The 22462-nt window shown below is 38.4% G+C and overlaps 2 protein-coding genes across 2 annotated transcripts in view; both read right to left on the bottom strand.

The window, feature by feature from the left end:
- eogt (EGF domain-specific O-linked N-acetylglucosamine (GlcNAc) transferase) overlaps positions 1–12459 on the bottom strand; it is a 42306-nt gene extending 29847 nt beyond the window's left edge. The window contains exons 1-6 of the mRNA XM_063067941.1: positions 12313–12459; positions 11901–11915; positions 9822–10038; positions 6927–7027; positions 3890–3998; positions 2895–2989 (exon numbers count right to left, since the gene is read on the bottom strand). Of these exons, the coding sequence (XP_062924011.1) occupies positions 2895–2989; positions 3890–3998; positions 6927–7027; positions 9822–10038; positions 11901–11915; positions 12313–12356 (581 nt within the window). The 5' untranslated portion in view covers positions 12357–12459. The remainder of the gene's footprint in view (positions 1–2894; positions 2990–3889; positions 3999–6926; positions 7028–9821; positions 10039–11900; positions 11916–12312) is intronic.
- A 6352-nt stretch (positions 12460–18811) lies between these two features.
- Positions 18812–22462, bottom strand: part of tmf1 (TATA element modulatory factor 1) — a 42106-nt gene continuing 38455 nt past the window's right edge. Inside the window, exon 17 of the mRNA XM_063067940.1 lies at positions 18812–21090. Coding sequence (XP_062924010.1) covers positions 20947–21090 — 144 coding nt within the window. The 3' untranslated portion in view covers positions 18812–20946. The remainder of the gene's footprint in view (positions 21091–22462) is intronic.

Below are 22462 nucleotides of genomic sequence, written 5' to 3'. Positions count from 1 at the left end.
CCTACAATCACCATTCATCATATAAACTAATGTCATTATGATTACCAATAGAATGATTCTTGACTTTGGTGGCTAGATAAGAGACGATGATCAAATTATTACGGTACCTCACCTTCCTAAGATCAATTGCTCAGATGACAAATTACTGACTTACAGAAAGAGAAGCAGAGTTAATATGTCAAGTTCCAAGTCCTTCATTAGAAAATATTAGATCATAGGAAAAGCAGAGGTGAAAGGTCAAGAATTGCATATCCCACGGTTGAACAGGAAAATGCTACCTGACCAAGTTCACACTGACTCGTTCTGAGCCTCCGATTTATCACTAGTCAACACAGACAACATCAAATACACTCGTCATCCATCTTTCTTATTTCATCAAAAAGCTTAGTCAAACATGATCCACGATCTGCCTTCCAAAAAAATGTCGTCTCTCTTTAATTAACCTCTAACTTCTTTGAGTGCCTTTTCCCCCTACTGTAAATTGTTTCCAAAGCGATTTTAAACATCTAAGAGTCTATTTCAAGTGATGCCAGAACTTCCGATGGCTCCCCACGCTTTTGTTACCAAGCACTTATAAGTGCTGCTAAAACATATTTCAATATGTTCACCTTTTCATAAGGCTCAGGTTTCAGCCAACTGACAATAAAGAAACAACAATATCTCCAGGGAATATTACCCTAACACCTACCAGCAAATCCTAATGGAAATTTTACAGATCTGGAAATGGGATGAATGTACCAATTACGAGGTGTTCTCTGTTAAAATATCCCCAATGAAGCTTGTGGCATGGTGTTATCAGATATGAAGAATGGGACAATGGACAAACTTTCAAAGAAATGCTAATATCACAATAACAAGGGAGCATCTTCAAAAGGAGGCAGAAAACCTCCTAAAGCTTTTGTAGGCTGACTGGGAGCTTGTTATTTAGTCCAAACAATGGCCAATCTAATATTTTCTCTTGGTATACAATTAGATACTGTATATGGGCAGATTCACACAAATTTACAAACAAATGAAAATTACCTTGTTTTCAACGTATAATTGAAAATTCACATCTTTAAGAAACAAGCTTATATTGCTCGCACACGTACATAGTCCACCAGTCTCACAAGGACACACACGTACATAGTCCACCAGTCTCACAAGTACACACACGTACATAGTCCACCAGTCTCACAAGTACACACACGTACATAGTCCACCAGTCTCACAAGTACAAACACGTACATAGTCCACCAGTCTCACAAGGACACACATGTACATAGTCCACCAGTCTCACAAGTACACACACGTACATAGTCCACCAGTCTCACAAGTACACACATGTACATAGTCCACCAGTCTCACAAGTACACACATGTACATAGTCCACCAGTCTCACAAGTACACACATGGCTGCAATTTGCTGGTTTCTTGAGGCACTTGTGGAGACAGCATTGGCATTTATCACCACAGTACCTGCTCTACTATGTTCAAGCCTCAAAGGCAGACAGGAGGGCTGGGACCCAAGGATCACTGGGATCAAAGTGGACCATGAGTTATGCGTAGGATTTGAGGTGTTGCCCCTCCAGCACTCTTTTCTTCATATAGCCAAAGACTGTGCTAACACATTGATCGCATGGTGAATTTCATCATCAATATCTGCCTTCATTGAGAAGAGGCTTGGAAAATGTGGGAAATGAACTACAAGTTCCAGGGTAAGGCAGCATCTATGGAAATGAACAGCAGTCAACATTTTGGGCTGAGACCCTTCATTCGGACCAGTGGAAGCATTTCAGAATCTACCCTGTGAAGCCACTTAGGACCTAACATGTTTGAATAAGGTCACCAACCGTTCTTCTAAACGCCTGGAAGTGCAAACCCAACTGTCTAGTCTCTGTTGATAGGAGGATCCTCTCTTCTCAGGAATTAGCGAGGTGAATCTCATTTTGACTTCTTTCTTTTTAGGTACAGGGAACACCACCAAAATTGTGTATGGTTTCCAGGTGTAGGTTCACCAACACCTGCGTAACTGCAACAAAACTTCCCTATTCTTAAACTCTAACACCTTTACCATAAAAGCTAATATATCAGTTGCCTTTTTAACTACTTGTTAAACCATTTGGCATTCAGCCCACCAAGTCTGCTCCACCATTCGATCATGGTTAATGTATATTCTCTCTCAGTCACAATCTCCTGCCCTCCACAACCTTTAACGCGGTCTCCACAGCTATCTGTGGCAATGAATTCCACAGATTCACTACCCTCTTGCTAAAGAAATTCCTCCTCATCACAGTTCTACAGGGATATACTTCTATTCTGAGGTTAAGCCCTCTGGTCCTAGACTCTCCCACTATTGCACAGAGTGCTAACAAGTTCAAAGGTACATCTATTATCAAAGTATACAACTCTGAAATTCTTCTTGTTCCAAGTTTCAAGAATGTTCTCAAAATTTCCACACCGATTCCTGGGAAACCCTGTCCCAAGACCACTGTAAATGATGAGAGGGAATGAGCATTGTGCCAAAATAGCACTGAGAACCTAGAGTCAGTGTGTAGAAATGCCCAGAAGACAGTGTACACAAAAGGAGACACCACCTCACAAACTAATCTCCTCCCCGAAAGTGATAAAATTTGTGAATTCCAAATTGGCCTCCTCAGTAATCTCAAAACCCACAGAATGCAGTGACAATAATAGAAGACCATTTTGAGCAAAAAATCCAATACTAACACACTTGGACTGCTTTAGATTCAGAGAATCTACATAGCACACTGACTGTATGACTAGAAATAGAAAACCATATCATCATGCAATCATCAACTGTTGCTAACTACATTAGCAAGGTGAAGCAAATTTTGAAAAAACATTAACATAAAAATTCTGCTATTACAATCAAGATATCTGAAGATAAAGACCTATCTGTGTTCCTTCTTGGGTTTCTCAAATCAATGTAGAGGTTAGAAGCTCTACAATAACGAGTGTATTTTGTGCATGCCAGGAAAGAATCACCCTGAAATGAAACATCACAGAAGAAACAAAAGTCAAACTTGAATAAAATCAAAGCCCACATTTTTTTAAAATATCATTCAGACACTAATGGGTAAACTTTACAATCAATGTGGGGACAATGCTTACCACTAACTTTTAGACATAAAGATTAAAAGAAGCTTTGAGGCATGAACTCTCCCTTTTAAAAAGTAATTGGGAATCAACCATCTTCTGTTGGCGATATCTGGTATCCAGCAATGGTGATGCCATCAGTCAGGCTAAGAAGCCAATTATTTTGTAGTATTCTTACAGACAGTACGTCAGCAGATCAAGAGTTCTAATATGATGTAGCAGTTAAAAAATTTATGGAAAGTAAAATGATATTGGGCATTAAGTTGGAAGGAAGACAGAAGCTGAAGTGTCACTAACAAATTTGAAAAAAAAATTGGAACTTATTTTGCATTGTTAAAGCTAACAAAAATTTAAAACTTGAGAAAATAACTATCTAAAAGTATAAAATGATGTTATTTTTCAAAGACAGAGGGGTTGCTCAGTAATGGTTGCCTCCATGTGAAAACTCAGATGCACTATACTCAACGTGGTCAGAATTTACAATAGCTTTTACAGCGTTAAGGATGCGCTAAAAGTTATTGGCATTTTTTTTTGCCGTCTGGATTGGCAAAATTAACAACATGAAACCTACGGTGTTGCAGGGCAGTACTGACAATATTATATGGGTTTTTTAATGTTTTACTGTGCACCCACAGACAACAGAAGTTGCAATTAACCTAAGTAATGATGGCAAATGTAATTGGTTTTGTTATTGTTACAATCACAAACCCTGTGACAATATAAAAAGGGAGACACATGACGAATCTCAAATTAAACCAATTTAAAAAGGTAGAAGAGAAAGAAGTCTTACTGATTTGATTGGTTCACACAGTGTTTTCATCTCATGAAGCATTCCTTTCACATAACCAAAATCGCCTTGCTTCCAAAAAATCTCCTCTGCTCCCTCTATTGTGTTGGCCCTGTAACAAGATATAACATGAAAACCTAGTTTGTTAATATTTGGTTCATCCATTTACTGGTTGAGCTGCAAATCCTCAAAATCTCAATCTGCTTTTGGGCTGCATTAACAATAATGGCAATAAAGCTGGGTTTAATGAAGGATCTGAACCAGTATGTGCATTTTTCACTGTTTCCATTGCTTAAAATGCCAAGAGCTCAAGATCAAAGCTCTGAACATTAATCTGTCATATTATTAAAACCAAAATTAAATTGAATTTCAGAGCATGTTAAAGTATAAATACTTCAAACACCAGCATACACAACATTTAAATGAATATCCACATGGTATAATAGTGTGAAATACCATTCTGGGGAAGCTTCAACAGCATAAGGAGCCTCATTCTGTAGTTACTAACTAATTTTCTAAGTGTTGATTCAAATATTATGGAAGCTGCAGATGAAAATGAAATTGTGCAACACGAAAGTAATCAACTAGGAAGTCAGCCAGTCAAGTACATTGTCAGCTGTAGCTTAGAGGCCAGCACTCTCAACTCCATGTCACAAAGACATGGATTCAAATAGTCACTACTTAAATAGAGTTGATAAATGTTTGCGCAGAAAAATTAGAACCTGGAACGTAGTGCCCATGATGATGACATGCATTAAGCTGGTATTCACTCCATACTGACATAGTCTCTATACTCCTCTTGCTGTAAATCTGCTCTTTTCTTTATAATTAAGAGCAGATATGAAGAAGCTACTTGAACAGGGAGCTATTGAATCAACAAACTGTAAAGGTGGAACTGCTCCATCTATACTTTTGATTAAGGAGATGTCTAGCTTGATCTGCAATCTGAAGAGTTGAATTCTCCCTTGAAAGAAAATACTTTAAAGCAAAAAATTTTAAGTTGAAAGGCTGCAAAGAACACAAAGTACTAGGGAGATTTATAAAACAAAAGCTATTCATATAACATTTTGGTAAACTCCGTACATCAACAGTTGCAGCATAGAGAAAACAACATGACAGAATAAATGGCTTGCCATTAGTATTAATGATGAAGAAACAGTTGGCATTTAATGCAAAGGAATTAAATTAAGCTAACTAAGTCTATTAATAAACAGACACCATTAGGAATCGAGAATAATAGAAAATGGCTAAGACAAGAGAATTTTAGCCAAACAACAAAAAGATTGATGTCTGAAAGATTCAGTTCAGCATTAACGCCTCTGGTTACCATAGTTCGATGTCAAAACTAGACATAAGGTGCTACCTAAGACGCTGTGAGTGATGGCTACTGCCAAAGAGAATGTGTTTCAAGAATATGTAATGAAACTCTTTTTGGGTGAAAAACCTTGACTACCAAGATTCTAGCCCCTGAAGAATTTTCTTCAGAACAACCAGACAGAGAGACAACCTACTTGTATTATTCATGTGGGTTGTCCAATAAGATCTCTTATCAAAATAATTTGTCTACATAGTTTCATGCTCACAATCACAAAGTGCAAAACATTCCAACTTTCACTGGCTCTACTTTCAGAGGTCTTGGCAAGGCCAGGTTTTATGAGTTTGAATTACAAACTTTGTTAAAGTGGCAAAGTGGAATCCCTTTAAAAATTTTAATAACTTCTTGAGAGCTGACTGACTGAGATCCAAACACACCAGCCCAACAATAATCGTTGACTTTGCTAAAACCAGAAAGGGTCAGTTTTACAGCAGATCAGTGCCATGTTTTAAAGTGTCAACACTGAATTTCCCACCCAACATAAACGCAATCACTTCTAGGTGAGAGTTGGGAGAAGGTGGTTCAAATTTAACAATAACTTATCAATTATCCCTAAAAAGTTAAAATCAATAATTATACCACAATATTTACATCGATACTTAAGAGGGCAAGAAAAATATTGATTTTGTCATGGACTTCAACTGAAGCCAAATAGAGAAAATACATCAATTACCACATGACATAGAAGGCCATTTAGCTCACCACATCTATGCCAATACACAAAGTGATCCCATTTCCTACCATTTTTTCATATAAACTATTCTCCCCATATTCCTATCAACACCCCCTGATGGCACCACTCACCTTAAAGCTAGCGGCAATCTACAGAGGCCAATTAACCTGCCAATACACACATCTTTGGGATGTGTGAAGAAGCTGGAGCAGCCAGAGAAAACCCATAGGGTTACAAGGAGAACATTCAAACTCCACAAAGACAGTACAGGAGCACAGGGATTGTACCCAGTTTGCTTCAACTGTGAGGCAGCAGCTCTATTAGCAGCACCACTGTAGTATTTTGTTGAGTAACATTTATACCATGGCAAACACTTGCACAGAAAGCAAAAAAGTTTGTAAGAAATGAATCACAAATTAAATTGTATTTTAAGTAATTACCATACTTAAATACATTTCATAAAACACTTATGGCAATCCAAAACTCTGAGGTTCTGATTAAGTGATTATAATAAATACAGTTTACGTTTTAAAGCTACAGTTTACACTTGTGATAGAGGATTTATTGAATTGTCATATTCAATGTCTTTTAAAGCTTTGATAAGGGGGTGAGTAGCTTCATCTGAAATCTGAACAGTTGAATTTTCCCTTAAAAGGAAATCATTTAAAGCAGCTTCACTGGTTAAGTAAATGATTAAATGTTCACAAGTCACAAAATTTGCTGTTAAGCTTCAGGACAAAACAACTGACTACAAAATGAATACATTTTTTGTAGAGAGCCATAAAATTAAGCTCTAAATCCTGCTGAAACTTAATTTGATAATCAGTCACAATATTCCAAGACATAATTAAGTTTCAAATTTAACTTAAATTATAAATGCATTTGTTGCATCATTAGTCAACAAACAATCAACACATCAATTCTTCTCATGAATGAGACATAACTCCAAATTCATATACTGTTCTCCTTATTACCTTTGATGAGGGTCTTACCATCCTGAAGCAGCTTCAGAGCACACTGGGTAACTGAATCTGTATTCTGGCTTGCAATTCTTTTCATAACCCCAGCAAGATTCCAGCTCTCTCAAGTGTTTCTGCAGAAAAAGCAGAAATAGCTTGATGTCTAATTTACATTTCAAATAAATTACTGAATACTCATTCTTTACATACTGTTAAAAAATGTATTGTACTGACTTGTTAACGTAAGAACAAAATGGTTAAATGTGGTATAGAAAAAAGATTTTAAAAGACTGAATTAATGCTCTTATTCCTTCTAAAACATTCTATTTAGTTTAAAAATATTTCCAAAAGGTATTATTGTTCAACTAAAATAATGCAAGCAATTAGTGATAATGGCAAAGGTTGATAGCTCAGTGGTGATATAAATGTGCTAAAATATTAGATATATTTTAAAAACTGATTTAGAGACATAGTTCTATAAATCACATTAGCAGGGCAAAAATTCACTCAACATTCCCCAGTTCTGTAAATCGACAATTTCATCATTGTTGAAAGAATATCCAAGTACAGCTTAGGCAGTTCTTGATGCAGACAAAAAAAAGTCTGGTGGGTAATTACCCCTAGTAACTTTCACACAACAAATAATGGCTGATTTAGTGCAGCATGGCTAGGGGCCTGAGTGTAGAATGACCATTTGCTGAATTTTTGAATACAGAAGGATTGAAAACTCTGTTTCCTATGGCAATGTGCACGGTGCTCAGTAACTGAAATGCTTCTGTGCACATAGCCTTTGTTGCCACGCAGTAGGAATTTTCTTTTACATAATGCTAATATAATTTTGAAGTCTGTCAATACAACATAATTGCGATTTTGACCAATCCACAATATCAAGCAGCATTAGCTGTTCTTAATATTATTTCAGATCTGATATCTTTATACATTCCTTCAGAAAAAACTGTTTGAAAACAATTGAAACACTGCCATATGCATAAGCAGAAATTAACAAGTTACGGATCCAGTATCTTGGCGATACCGTTTATTGAAGTGACAAAGTGAAAGCTCTGCTTACATCTACTAAGTTCTGATACCGATACAGCGCCTGTTACTCAATTCATTCAATGTATGTGTAATCATTTGGATAATAGGTTTCCTGTCAATGAGTTAAGAGAATGGCAAGCTTTTGCAAATGCAACCAATTTTGAATTTGGAAACAAGAATGTTGTACAACTGACAAAAAAAAACTCAGCTACTATTACAAACTACGACAAAAGTGTTGCCACAAAAATATTGCAGCAATACTATGATTTCAAAATTTGTCCTTTCTAAGAAAGTTAAGACTGCTTCAACTAAGATGTTCACTGATATGACTATGTGCTTAAAAATGAAGAATTTGAAGAGCTGTCAATTCTTGTTGACCTCATTGGAACATTTCAAGTTTCTAGTGCTGACTGTGAACGTGGATTCAGTTTTGTAAATTCAAGCAAACATAAATCCAGGAACACACTAGAAGTGACGCATTTGGATGATCCAATGATGATTAAGACTCACCTTTCATAACCTGGACAGTGTTTATACACAATGCATTTATAATAAAGACATGAGAAAAAGTTTATGAAATGTGAAAGATTTTCTTGGTTGCTCTCTATTTCATTAAATCCTTCAACTAATAAATAAAATCAAAAGTATGTGATTTTTCATTTCTCATTCTAAATATTCATAGTATGCATAATACAAAAAAAAAACTTAAACGCCATGCAGTTTTCAGGCCATGTAAAAATTTCCTGCTCAAAGCACTGGCTGGTCACACAGCTGTAAAATAAATTAGAGGGAACATTAATTGTAAAGTATACTCACTTTGTTTTTGAAAAAGACAATCTTCAAAGTTTACTGTATTTCAAAAGTAAACATGTCAAAATTCTTAGTCCGACAGGGCTCTGTTAATATTTTGTGCAGCCCAACGGCTGATAGTTTTTTTCCTGGCCGTTTACGTAACAAAGTCCTGCAACCTTAATCCAATTTTCAGTTCCAGATGAATTGAGAAAGGTCTCTCATGATTTCTACAGTAGCTGTAGGTATAGGCCACCACAGCAGCAGGCACTACACTGAGAGCATCTGGGAGCTGATGATCAGCTTCTATCCAGTGATCAAACATCACTGTTGTCTGTCTACAAGCTTTTTCTTTATCTATACACTCGACTCGTCTTGTTCTTGCTCCCATAGCCATACTGTCAACACCATGGACGAGTGTGAGTAAAGAACATGACCTAGCACTTGCTGTGATTGGCTCTGGTACTCTTTCTCCCCCCCCCCACCCCGCAAGACCAATTCAAATTGATGATATGCACATCACTCTGCAAATTAACAGAGAATCTACTCAGTAGTCAATGTTGTCACCCGTGTACAGGGAAGTTTTGAATGCCTCTAGTGCTTGGGATTATCATCACTCTCGTGCCCACATTTTCCCTGACAGACTTGAGAAAAGGCTCATGGCTCTCAGTTTCTGGGGTGGGGGGGGGGAGGAATGTACCAGCCGTGCTCTCCCACCCCCTTGTTTCCTGCCACATTCTTGAATTGTTGGTTTCACCATTTTCCTCCATGTCATGTCTTTTCTTTTGCCAATCTCCTTGCTCCTCTTTACAGGATGTTCTGTGGGAATTCCAGGGATCCTTTACTGCTTTGGACATTGATCCTCTTGGATTTGCAGGGTTCTCCTTTCCTTCTTTGAAAGTCCAGTCAACCCCTGCTTCGATATTGCTTTTGAACAGTTCTACAGCATTTGGACTGGTGTCAGTGGTGGTGGTTAGAGCTTCATACCATACTTGTCCCATGCTGTTTTGTTTTTCTGTTTTCCTCCCATCCATCTTATTTTCCTCTTAAAAATACAGCATTATTTCTTATCACAAAGTGCACAAATAAGATTAAACCTACCTTAAATGGACAGAGAGAGTCTTTCTCACAACTAATAGCTATATCTATGTTATTGTGTAGAAAATAAGGAATATGTTCAGCAGGCAATCGAATGTTACTGTACAAAGGCACGTCTTTGGCACTATCCACATTGTTTTTGTCTTCCAGTCCAAATCCTCCAGCTGGCCCCATTGCAAACTGAAGCAGTGTTAATATCACGACTGAAAATACAGGAGACCTGTGGAAAAAAAAATTAAGTCCTAATAGATTTCCATTTGTGGCTTAGCAACAGAGAATGATACAAATATTTAATGAATTTACTGAATAAAACAAAGAACTGATGCTCTAGAATGTTTATTCTGCTGAAAATGCACTCCAAAACTTCAAATTATGTTTATGTAAACAGTGATACTAAAATATAATTCATTGACACAGCTTCTTTCTCTTGTAATAAATGGAATCACTGCCACAGATTGTGATTTAATCTTGCCTTTAAATGAGACATAGAAGTAATGAAAAGAGATTAACCAACATCTGCCTGATTCAAACCTGTGTTTAACCAGCTAGAGATAATAATGAATTTAATATCTATATGACCTACATGAGATATAAATCCTGGAACAAAACAAGTGACTGCACATCTGGCTCAAATCTATTAGTTAACACAAAATACAGCTCCAATTGCTAGCACTGCTTTAGACACTGCCTTGTTATAGTGCCCAGTTAGGTTGCTAGTCTCAAATGACCACATGAAATGACAAGTTGAGTACCATAGCTTATATTTAGGCGTTGGGCCAGGGGCTTGTGATCCTGAATGGAAACAAATTTCCAAACACTGAAGACCACAAGGTAATCCTGCCTCCTTTCCTTGGGGCCGTATCCAGAAACGTAAAGCTACTTGCGTGTTGCAGTAAGCAGACTCACTTCAAGCTCTATAATTTATGCATTCTTTGATAATAAACAGGCTTTGAATCTTTGCAGTTATCCTAGTTCACAAGTTGTTAACATTCACGGACACCTCCCGCTGGCCCTCATACTCTCATCGCTAACTGGCAACAAAACATTGAAAATATCAAGACAATCACTGTCATTACTCACACTAACTTGAAACCCCCCCCCCCGTGTATGTTCAGCACCCTCTTACACAGGACCATTCCCAAACCTGCCAACAAAGGAGAAACTGTTGTTTTTTTGGTTGAAGTACGTTTGAACTCTCTGACATGCTCTCAGACCTTTCTCTGGTATATTCTTTCTCAGACAGTTAGTGAACTCATTTCCTTTGGAGATCTTGCTTCCATAAACCCCATCTTCTTCATTCTCCAACCAGGCACAGCTCACCTCAACCTCCTCTCCAAGATCCACAAGCAGAATTCTCTGGGTAAAACAACAGTTTCAGCCTATTTCTGTCCCACAGAGCTTACTTCCACCTTGACGCTACCCTTTGCTCCCTCCTCCAGGTTCTTCCTATTTGCATCCATGTTATCTCTGAAGACGCCCCGCATTGCATCAAAAGTTTGCAGTTTGCCGGTCCCACCAGGACATCAAATCCCTCTGTGCCTCCCCTTCTACCAAGATGCTCTGAGGAATCCTGTGATTCTTTCCTGAAAAGACAAACCAGTGTCCCTCTTGTTTTCACAATGAACAATTTAAACTTCAACTCCACTCACCTCTTGCAAATCACAAGATAGTGGGGAACCCTCATGGGTCATAACAGGAAAAAACATGCAGAAAATTCTGAGTGTCAGCAAGCAAAGCAGCATCATTTTTGATGAAACCTGCTTTTTACTTGATTAACTAATTATGTTCAGCAATTCCTGTTTTTTTTATTTCAGATTTTCAGGATCAGCAGTATTATTTTGGTTTTTGTCAAGCTTGTGTTTTCAAGTTGCATGTGTCCCTTCGTGAGCAAAGTGGCATAATCCTTGTTTCAGTCACTCTAACGTCCCTCACTTAATTTCCCAGTTCACCAGGGCTGCTTCGGAAATCAAATCCCCTTTTGCATTCAACTTGATCACTTTCTAAAGACAATGGTGTTTTTTTTAATTATTAAACGTAATTTTGGAAATCCGAATTAACAGCAAATCTGCATGAAACACTCACCAAGTCAGACACCATCTGTGGAGAGAAAAAAAAGCAGAAACATGTCAAGTCTAAGAGCAGGGTGCACAATGATGCCATTCCAGAGCCCCCAGAAATATAAACAGGGTAAGTCGACAAGTAAAAAGCACAACACAAATCTTTGTCGGACGTGCCAAGAATTTCCTTGCGTAGTCTAGCAGTGATTTTAACGATTATAACCTGTTTTATTTTACCCCTGCTTCTCATTCTGCGAGTTTACTAAACCTTAATGAGAAAGGATTCGTTCTCAACCAGTTTTCACACCGAAAAGTGGTTTAGATGCTTTTTTTCTCTCTCTCCACACGTCCCCACAAACCCTGCACTAAATACTGGACAGCTGGCGAAGCTCTCGGAGTTTTTGTGGTAACAACGTATCATTCCTAGGACTTGCTACCTGGACCGGCGTTCTGGGAAGAAGCTAAACAAGCGCGGCGCCATCACAAGTGCAACATCACAACCTTCCCCCAGAACCAGGGAAGCGATGGGAAGTTCCCTCCGCCACTCGGAGGGAATACGACTCAAGGTAGAAAATATCTCAAAGATGTGACGATTCCAGGGATGACATCGCGGTTTACATTCATTTTTCTTTATTGGGCTTACATTGCAACTTTGACCGTGCTCAGAACGTAACTTACGCAAGTTATTTCTATCCAGAGTTGAATTTTAAAAATTTTGAAGGTACTATATTTTAAATGCATTTGTTGCACACCGACTTTATTTTCTCTAACGTCTTGAAATAGTATATTATAGCAGAATTCTTCTGTCAGGCAATAGAATCAAAGATCCCTTTGGACTGTGAGTGAATACTGAAACCTCGGTCTGATGCCTTGATATAAAAGGAAATGGTTTCACTTTCCCCGGGGCAGCTTCTGACGAGACTCAAGAGATACAATAAATATCTGCGAGTCATCCTTCAAAATCGTTAGTAGGAAACGGTACAATGTCAATGCCTTTTGCGCATTCCCCATCAGACAGCAGTTAGAGGCTCATACAATTAAGTGAAGGCATTACATTTTTCAATGAGGCTTTGAGAACACTACTGAAACAACTTCTCTGTCATTCCAGCAATCTTTTGCCTTGATGGAACCCAGTGTGCTGGCTTTGGAAATCTGGCGTTGTGGGCAGTCAGTAGAGGGAGCCGAGTGTCATCAGAGCAGTACTGTTGTAAATGTTCGCCTGGGAAGGCGCGGAGGCACGGTTTTGTTTTTAACCAATGGATTTGGGGATTATTCCTGAGATATTTCTCGGTGCCTCTCTGGTCTCGGTGGGAAGCCTTTATAGTCTATGTAACATAGAAAGAGTTGGAGAGCATTACATCATTTCAACATTATTAAATCTCTAACACAAATTTTGTGATATCTGAAAAGCAATAAAGGCCCACGTTAACCAGGTTATTAGAACATAGAATAATAAGATTTTCCAGTAAGGGTGACATGCTTGGTTGCAGTGGCCTCTCTGGGTCCAACAAATGGTGTAAATGTTTGTCATGTTTTTCTTGTGATTCCAAGACTCTGTGGTACATTGGTAATACAAAATACTGCAAGCTTGATCATTGGTAAAACCATTGAGGGCTTGCTCGGACCAGGGCCTCATCACGGCATCACCTCTTACAGCTATTCAGGGGAAGAGGCACCAGAAGTGGTGTGGGAGAGAACAGAGGCACAGCAGGCAGACTGTGATCTGTGTTGGGTTGGAGGCCAGCTCTCACATCAGTGCTGCTCTCCGATCAGTGTTCGCTCCTTGGAAGACAAGCACTCTGTAGCTGACCCAGTGTGGAAGGTGGGGCTACTTGCTTATTTTTGCAGAAATTATAACATCCCATGCACCATCGATCTATAGGCCATGCCACCCAAGGACCAGTGCTAATTTTTTTTTTTGACTATGCTATTGTAACTATATGTACTGTGTGTGACGACTATATGCTGTGTGTTTTGCACCTTGGCCCCAGAGGAACAGTGTTTCATTTAGCTGTATATTTACAATGCCAATAAAAAGCAATTTAGATTCACAAAGTGATCTAAATTAATTACAAACATAAAACACAGTCATTGATTCCATAAGTATTCACCCCCTTCAAGTCAGTATTTAGTAAGATGCAGCAATTATAGCCTTGAGTCTGTGTGGATAGGTCTCTATCAGCTTTGAACATCTGGACACTGCAATTTTCCCCATTCTTCTTTACAAAACTGCTCAAACTCTGTCAGATTGCATGGGGATCGTGAGTGAACAGCCCTTGCAAAGTCCAGCCACAAATTCTTAATTGGATTGAGGTCTGGACTCTGACATGGCCACTCCAGGACATTAACTTTGTTCTTAAGCCATTCCTCAGTGTTGGCGCATAGCCAAATGGTTAAGGCGTTCATCTAATGATTTGAAGGTCACTAGTTCGAGCCTTGGCTGAGGCAGCGTGTGTGTCCTTGAGCAAAGTACTTAACCACATATTGCTCTGCAACGACACCAGTGCCAAGCTGTATGGGTCCTAATGCCCTTCCCTTGGACAACATCGGTGGTGTGGAGAGGGGAGACTTGCAGCATGGGCAACTGCTGGTCTTCCATACAACCTTGCCCAGGCCTGCACCCTGGAAACCTTCCAAGGCGCAAATCCATGGTCTCATGAGACTAATGGATGCCTATAAGCCATTCCTGTGTATCTTTGACTTTATGCTTGGGGTCATTGTCTTGCTGGAAACTAAGCCTTCTCCCGTCACAGTTCTCTTGCGGACTGAATCAGGTTTTCCTCCAGGATTTTCCTGTATTTTGCTGCATTCAATTTACCCTCTAACTTCACAAGCCTTCCAGGGGCCATTGCAGTGAAGCATCCCCACAGCACGATGCAGCCATCATGCTTCACGGTAGGGATGGTGTGTTTTTGATCATGTATGGGGTCAGGCTTACACCAAACATAGTGTTTAGTCTGATGGCCTAAATGCTAAATTTTGGTTTCATCAGACCTTAGAACCCTCTTCCAGCTGGCTTGAGCCTCCCACACATCTTCTGGCAAACTCCAGCAGAGATATTGTGCGAGTGTTCTTCAACAGAGGCTTTCCCTTTGCCACTTTCCCATAAAGTTGTGACTGATGAAGCACCTGGGAAACATTTGTTTTATTTCCATCTCACTCACTGAAGCTTGCAACTCCTCCGAGTTGTCATAGGTCTTTCACTAGTCCCCTTCTTGCCCGGTCACTCAGCATTTGAGGATGGCCTGCTCCATGCAGATTTACAGCCGTGCCATATTCTTTCCATTTCTTGATGATTGACTTAACTGTACTCCAATGGCTGTTTGGTGACTTGGAAATTTTCTTGTGTCCATCTCCTGACGTGATTTTCAATAACCTTTTTACGGAGTTGCGTGGAGAGTGTGCTTTTGTCTTCATGGTGTAGTTTTTGCCAGGGTACTGACTCACAAGCAGTTGGACCTTCCAGTTACAGGTGGGTTTTTTTCTACTGTAATCAATTGAAACACCTTGACTGTATACAAGTCTCCAAAAACAGATCTCTATTTAACTAATTATTTGACTTCTAAAACCAATTGGCTGCACCAGTGATGATTTGGTGTGTCGTATTAAAGTGGGTGAATAGTTATGCAATTATTTTGTGTTTTATCTTGTAATTAATTTGCTACTGGACAGAGGGAGCAGTGCCACAAGACATGAGAGACAGCAACATTGTCACCATATATAAGAACAAAGGGGACAGAAGCAACTGTAACAGCTACAGGGGAATCTCCTTGCTGAGCATCGTTGGGAAGGTCTTCGCCCGCGTGGTCCTGAACAGACTGCAGAAAATAGCTGAAAGGGTATATCCCAAGTCTCAGTGCGGTTTCAGGTTGGAACGCTCCATGATCGACATGATCTCCCTTCGACAGCTACAAGAGAAATGCAGAGAGCAAAGACAACCACTCTACGTCGTTTTCATTGACCTTACTAAGGCCTTCGACCTTGTGAGCAGAGACGTCCTGTTCAAAATCCTCGCCAGGATTGGTTGTCCCCCGAGTCTCCTCAGGATAGTTCAGTCATTCCACACAGACATGAAGGGCGTCGTTCAGTTCGACAGCTCTTCTTTGGAGGCCTTCAACATCCGCAGCGGTGTGAAGCAGGGCTGTGTGCTTGCCCCCACCCTGTTTGGCATCTTCTTCGCAGTCATGCTGAAGCATGCCTTTGGAACATCAACTGATGGTGTCTACCTTCACACCAGATTGGACGGGAGGCTGTTCAGTCTGTCCCAGCTGAGGGCAAAAACCAAGGTTCACAAAGTACTCATCAGGGACATGTTGTTTGCAGACGATGCAGCACTGGCAACACACTCTGAAGAGCAACTGCAACACCTCATGGACAGCTTCTCAAGAGCCTGCCAGGACTTCAGCTTGACCGTCAGCCTGAAGAAAACCAACGTGTTGGGCCAAGGCGTTGAGCACCCCCCTGCCATTACCATCAACAACTATGAGCTGGAGGTAGTTCACGAGTTTACATACCTTGGCTCCACCATCACGGACAGCCTCTCCCTAGACCCTGAGATCAATAGACGGATCGGACGAGCAGCCTCAACATTTGCCAGGCTGACAAAGAGTCTGGGAGAACAGAAAACTGATGGCGCACACAAAGTTGCAGTCTACAGGGCCTACATCCTCAGCACACTGCTTTACGGCAGCGAGGCCTGGAGCCTCTACTACAGACAAGAGCGGCGTCTCAATGCCTTCCACCTTCGCAGCCTGAGATGCATCCTGGACATCACGTGGACTGACCGAGTCACTAACAATGAGGTCCTGGCCCATGCCCAGATACCCAGCCTCTTCACCCTGCTCCAACATGAAGAAAAGCGCACTCATCGGAAAAACAGCACCAAGACAACACTGGAGGACAGTGCCTTCAAGTGCAGTCGCGACTCACTCCCATGTGGGACTCTACAGCCACAACAGATGCTGCTCTAAACACAGACTGAAGCAAGACTTTCCAGGCGCAGATCCATGGTCTCACGAGACCAACGGATGCCACCACCACAATTTGGATCACTTTGTAGAGATTTGTTTTCACTTTGACACAAAAGTGTCTTTTTCCTGTTAAAAAGCTAAATTAAATCCACTGATTTAATGTTGTAAAACAATAAAACATGAAGACTTCCAAAAGGGGGTGAATACTTTTTAAAGGCATTGTAAGACCATAGAATTAGGTCATTTGGCCCATCGAGTTTGCTCCACCATTTTAATATACATACATATATACATACACAGACTTGACCTCCAGAGCTGCCGGTGGCAACAAATTCCACAGATTCACAAGTGTATAGTTGAATGACAACTGGACTTAAACTAATACAGGACAGGCCCATGATGTTGTGCCAACCTTCTAACCAAATCTACCTTCCCTCCCTCAATTTTCTTTCATCTGTGTGCCTTAACAGTCTCTTCAACAACCCTAATGTACCTACATATTAGCTATTTCTGCCCTGGAAAAAGTATCTAGCTGCCCACTCTATCTAGGCCTCTTACTTGTACATCTCAATCGAGTCACCATTTATTTTGTTATTAAGGTCTTTTTGCAATCTTCATTCATTCCCAAGTTAGAATCAGGACAGACAACTGGTATTGTTTTTTTTTAAATGACAGAACTCAATGACTCAACTGTCTACACAATTCACTTAACACAGAGTGGCAGACATATTTATACCCAGAAAAAAAGATTGTCACTTTATCACAACATGACTGTACTTAAAATAAAAATGGGTAATGGAGCGGTATTTTTGTTGTTTCCACTCCTAAAAATCTCTCCCCATTTTTAAATGTTGATCTAATGGCTTAAATAATCAAGTTGAATTTATCCTTGGTCAGAGTTAAGCACAATACTTTTGAAGGGAAAATGTCTTTTAACACAAAAAGGGGAATTCAGATGTTTTTAAATATGCAGATAATTTCCGGCAGAATAATAAGCTATTATAATCATCCATTTACAAATGGTTACAATGACAAAGAAAAGAATGGTGGGAAAACCATTACTGAGACACAAGTTTTGGGTATTCAAGCAACCAATATAACAATTTTTAAATACCACCACTTCCCGGTAAAGAAACAAGATGTTCACAAGATTTTGAACATCTAACATGGGGATCTCCTTACCTCTCCAAAATTATACAGGTGGCAAGGTCAGACACCAATTCCAAACGCGAAAAAGGAATAGAAAGTTTACTCAAATCAGGAATCCATTAAGTAAAATATAAAGTTATGAATTCAAGCAGTAGGACAGCAGATGACTGCTCAGACATACTCAAGAAATTGCAATCATAAAAACAATGTTTTGATGCTCAGGAAGTGTACAAGGGTCAAAATTCTAAGTCTGCAGCTGTTAAAGTTCACAAATTAATTTATCCAAGAGATATTAATTTTGCAGATCAGCTGAGCTGCATTATAGGGGAGGCATGTAGCTTCCAACATCGTTGGAATAAACTGAACTAATAAATGGAAGCTAACATTTTTGGGTTGATCTACATCAATACTCTAAGGAAGAACTGAGAGGGAGAGAGAGAAAAAAAAATCAAATTAGCAGCACCCATCAAATCTAACCAGGTAAACTTAAAATGACATAATTCTGTGATCACATTACCATTGTGGGATCATAACTATTAAATAACTTTTCAAATTCTCTTAAAAAAATTATAGTCCTAGTTTTGGAAGATGTCAATAAAAACTTGACCTTTAAGCTATACCCATTGTCTAAATATATACTGTAATTCTATTAAAGGTTTCAAAGGATTTTAAAACTAACTACAATTCTAGAGTTAGTGAGCTTAACATTTATTATAATTATCTATACATCACCAAGTGGAACATTTTCAAGCATCAGACCATAAATCTGGTTATCAGTAACATTCATTTTACAATACCATAACGTGCAACTGTATGGAATTGACGTTGGTTCAATTCCAAAGGCAATGGCACCATGATTCAGGATTCTAGTACCAGCCAACCAGCTGTGAATGTGGGAGAAATTCTTTATAGCAGTAGCTTGAGAACATTTTTATGAAAAGGCAAGTGGAGCATTAATGCTAAAACCTTTTGTTTTAAAACTTTACAAATGATTAGAAATCATATCCAAGAAATGGCTATTATAAATAAAAATTATTTATTCAATCCCTTCAATAATGAAGCCATACATCAAAGTTAGATGACACAGCAGAATGATGTGCTTAAGAGAAAAGCATTCTGTTCTACTAACATCAAGTAATAAATAAATTGTACACATTCAAGCCCGAAAATCATCAAAACTAGTTCAGCAGATAAAATACCTTCTAACAGGAAACTTCTTTTAATGCCTCAGGTACCAATGACTCTTAAGATAAACATGCTGTAGTTTCTAAAATATACTACTCAATACAAGTATTTTAAGTCACAAAAGGAAATAATCAAATGTTAATATCTAATGAATAAATCAAAAATAAAAATATTAACATACTCTAAAAGTTGTTGCCATGTTGAGAATTTTAAAAATTTGTCAACAGTGGTTTGTTCCACTCACACTTATCACCAAAAATTGCCATTCATAACTGAGCAATGCAAAAACATTTTTAGAAAATTAATGCAACATGTGAATGCAACACAAATTAGAAATTATATCAAGGTATGAACATACTGATGATTCATGTTTAACAATTCATGTACATTCAGCTTCTTCATTACAAATTTGTCCAAATTTTGCAGGTTCAATATACCTTGTTCAAAAATACACTATTATAAATATCACCAGATTAGAACAGTGATATGCCACTAGATTTAGTAACCTCTAAAATTAATGTTCTATAAAGGCAACAACTTTGATACAACAACTTTTGCTCTGCATAGATACTGAATGGCTTTGTATATTCTTTCTTTCTTTGTTCCCAATTTTGGTGTTTTAATAGATACTAACTTCAAGATAGATATTTTACAAGGAGGAAAACAAAAGGAATAAATCATAATCCTTGCACCATTTTTCCCTCAAAGCAAAAAAATTACTACTAGCATTTTACGAAAACCAGGAATTGAATGCCTGCTCATTGGTCAAGAAATATGCTTAGTGAACATATTAAAAATAATTAGCTTCCAGATTTAAAACTATATTTAAAAGAACAAAATTATCCCCTTTAGGGTCCAGCCCAAGGAAGAAATGTAGTTGAAGTCATTTATCAGTCACTACATCTAATGTAAAATCTGAAGTTCATCTCTACCATAGCAAACAACAGCAGATCAGGCAAGAGACTTTATTACCCAAGTCCCACTGTTACACAAAGTAGTTATTTACATTTTAAATTTACATTTGGAAGATACAATAGCGTAGATTACGAATTCCAAATTTAGAAAATTAGTTTAAATAAATCATTTTAATTTACTTTTAATGCACAGAATAGAGCAAAGAAAATGTATTAATGTTACTAAGTGCATAAGCTATACAGAAGATTCTACTATTAATATATTTTTTAAATCAGGTACTAAATTAGTGCAACTATTAGCAAAAGTTGGCCAATTACCAATAGCAAGACATCATCTTGTACTAGTGACTTTGTTTATATTTCAACAGTAATTTTGAAATGTATGTAATTCATTAACAATTAGAACATTGAACAGTATACAACACACTGAATTTCTTCTCAAGTCATCGAGTAAAACTTAATAGTGTCATGGAGGGCCCAGTTAACATAAACATTTACCATCTTCAACAGATAATGCTTTAGGCTGGTCAATTAAGTTTGATAAAATTGGTCCATCTTTTACTTGGAAATGCAACTATACAGAAAAGTTCGTTTCTGAGATCTTCACCCTAAAGGATCGGCTCACAATAATTCATAATATTGCACTTGAATCTGCACTTCACTTATGTACAAGTTACATCAGTAAATTTTTCAACACCAATGCATAATTTTCCTCTAATGCAACAGCAGATGATTAACAAAACACCGATAATACTATTATATTTACAATCATATATTTACACTCTATGCCAAAAACCTGTCAGCAGTATTGCAATTCACATTGAGGGAAACTTGGAAACACGGCTAAAGCAAGTCAAGTCAGCCTCTGCTTTAATAATTCATCAATTTGAGTCTTGTACATGTTTTTCACATCTTCCAAGTCCAGCCGCAGTTCCTCAGCTTCCTCAGCTTTTTCACCATACATCTGTAATATGGTGTTGTATCGTTGATCAATATCCTAAAAAGTAAATTATATTAGTTATTCAAAACCTAACACAATTACAATTCCAGCAGACATACTGCACTCAGCAGCTTTTCTTTCAAAATAACTAAAAATAATAACTGTCTTGCCAAAGTTATATTTCAACTATGCAGCTACTGGATAAATTCAACAAGTTACAACATACATTACAAGATTAATTTTGGAGACTCAGGCTAGCATAAAAATAGAGTATGAATAAGATATGAATTTCAAGCAGCTCAGATTTGTACCTCTGACAAAAGATAAAATATTTTGCAATGTTGTCCTCCTTCCACCCTCCTTTGTTTCAATCTAAGTGTTTTATTTTGAATGAGATACATTCCAGAATGAAAGGTGCCCTTCAGTTACTCACCCAGGTAAGCATCATTAACATGCAAGCCTTGGCAGTGAATCTGCACACCTACAAACTCTGAATCTCTACATACCCATTGCCACTATCTACTTTCAAAGCTCAAAAAGAACAGGGGCTCCCAACCTGGTGGTCTATGGATCCCTTGCTTAATGGTATTGGCCCATTAATTAAAAAAAAAGGCTGGAAATCTCTGCTATAAAGACTGATCAAGAGTGGAAATCCATTAGAGTTTTAAAAACATAGAAACCTACAACACAATATAGGCCCTTCAGTCCACAAAGCTGTGCTGAACATGTCCTTACGTTAGAACTACCTAGGGTTACCCATAGCCCTCTATTTCTCTGAGCTCCATGTATCTATCCAGGAGTCTCTTAAAAGGCCCTATCGTTTCCGATGCCGCCAGCAGCCCATTCCACACACTCACCACTCTCTGCATAAAAAAACTTAACCCTGCCATCTCCTCTGTATCTACAAACCCTATTTCCAGAAAAGTTGGGGTATTTTCCAAAATGCAATAAAAACAAAAATCTGTGATATGTTAATTCACATGAACCTTTATTTAACTGACAAAAGTACAAAGAAAAGATTTTTAATAGTTTTACTGACCAACTTAATTGTATTTTGTAAATATACACAAATTTAGAATTTGATGGCTGCAACACACTTAACAAATGTTGGGACAGAGTTAAAATAAGATTGAAAAGTGCACAGAATATTCAAGTAACACTGGTTTGGAAGACTCCACATTAAGCAGGCTAATTGGTAGCAGGTGAGGTATCATGACTGGGTATAAAAGTAGCGTCCATCAAAGGCTCAGTCTTTGCAAGCAAGGATGGGTCGTGGTTCACCTCTTTGTGCCAAAATTCGTGAGAGAATTGTTAGTCAGTTCAAAAGGAACATTTCTCAACGCAAGATTGCAGAGAATTTAGGTCTTTCAACATCTACAGTACATAATATTGTGAAAAGATTCAGAGAATTCAGAGACATCTCCGTGCG

The sequence above is a fragment of the Mobula hypostoma genome, chromosome 15 (assembly GCF_963921235.1).
Source record: "Mobula hypostoma chromosome 15, sMobHyp1.1, whole genome shotgun sequence".
NCBI classification, from domain to species: Eukaryota; Metazoa; Chordata; class Chondrichthyes; order Myliobatiformes; family Myliobatidae; genus Mobula; species Mobula hypostoma.
Note: the sequence above shows the minus strand (reverse complement) of the source record. Positions and strands in the feature narration are given on the sequence as shown.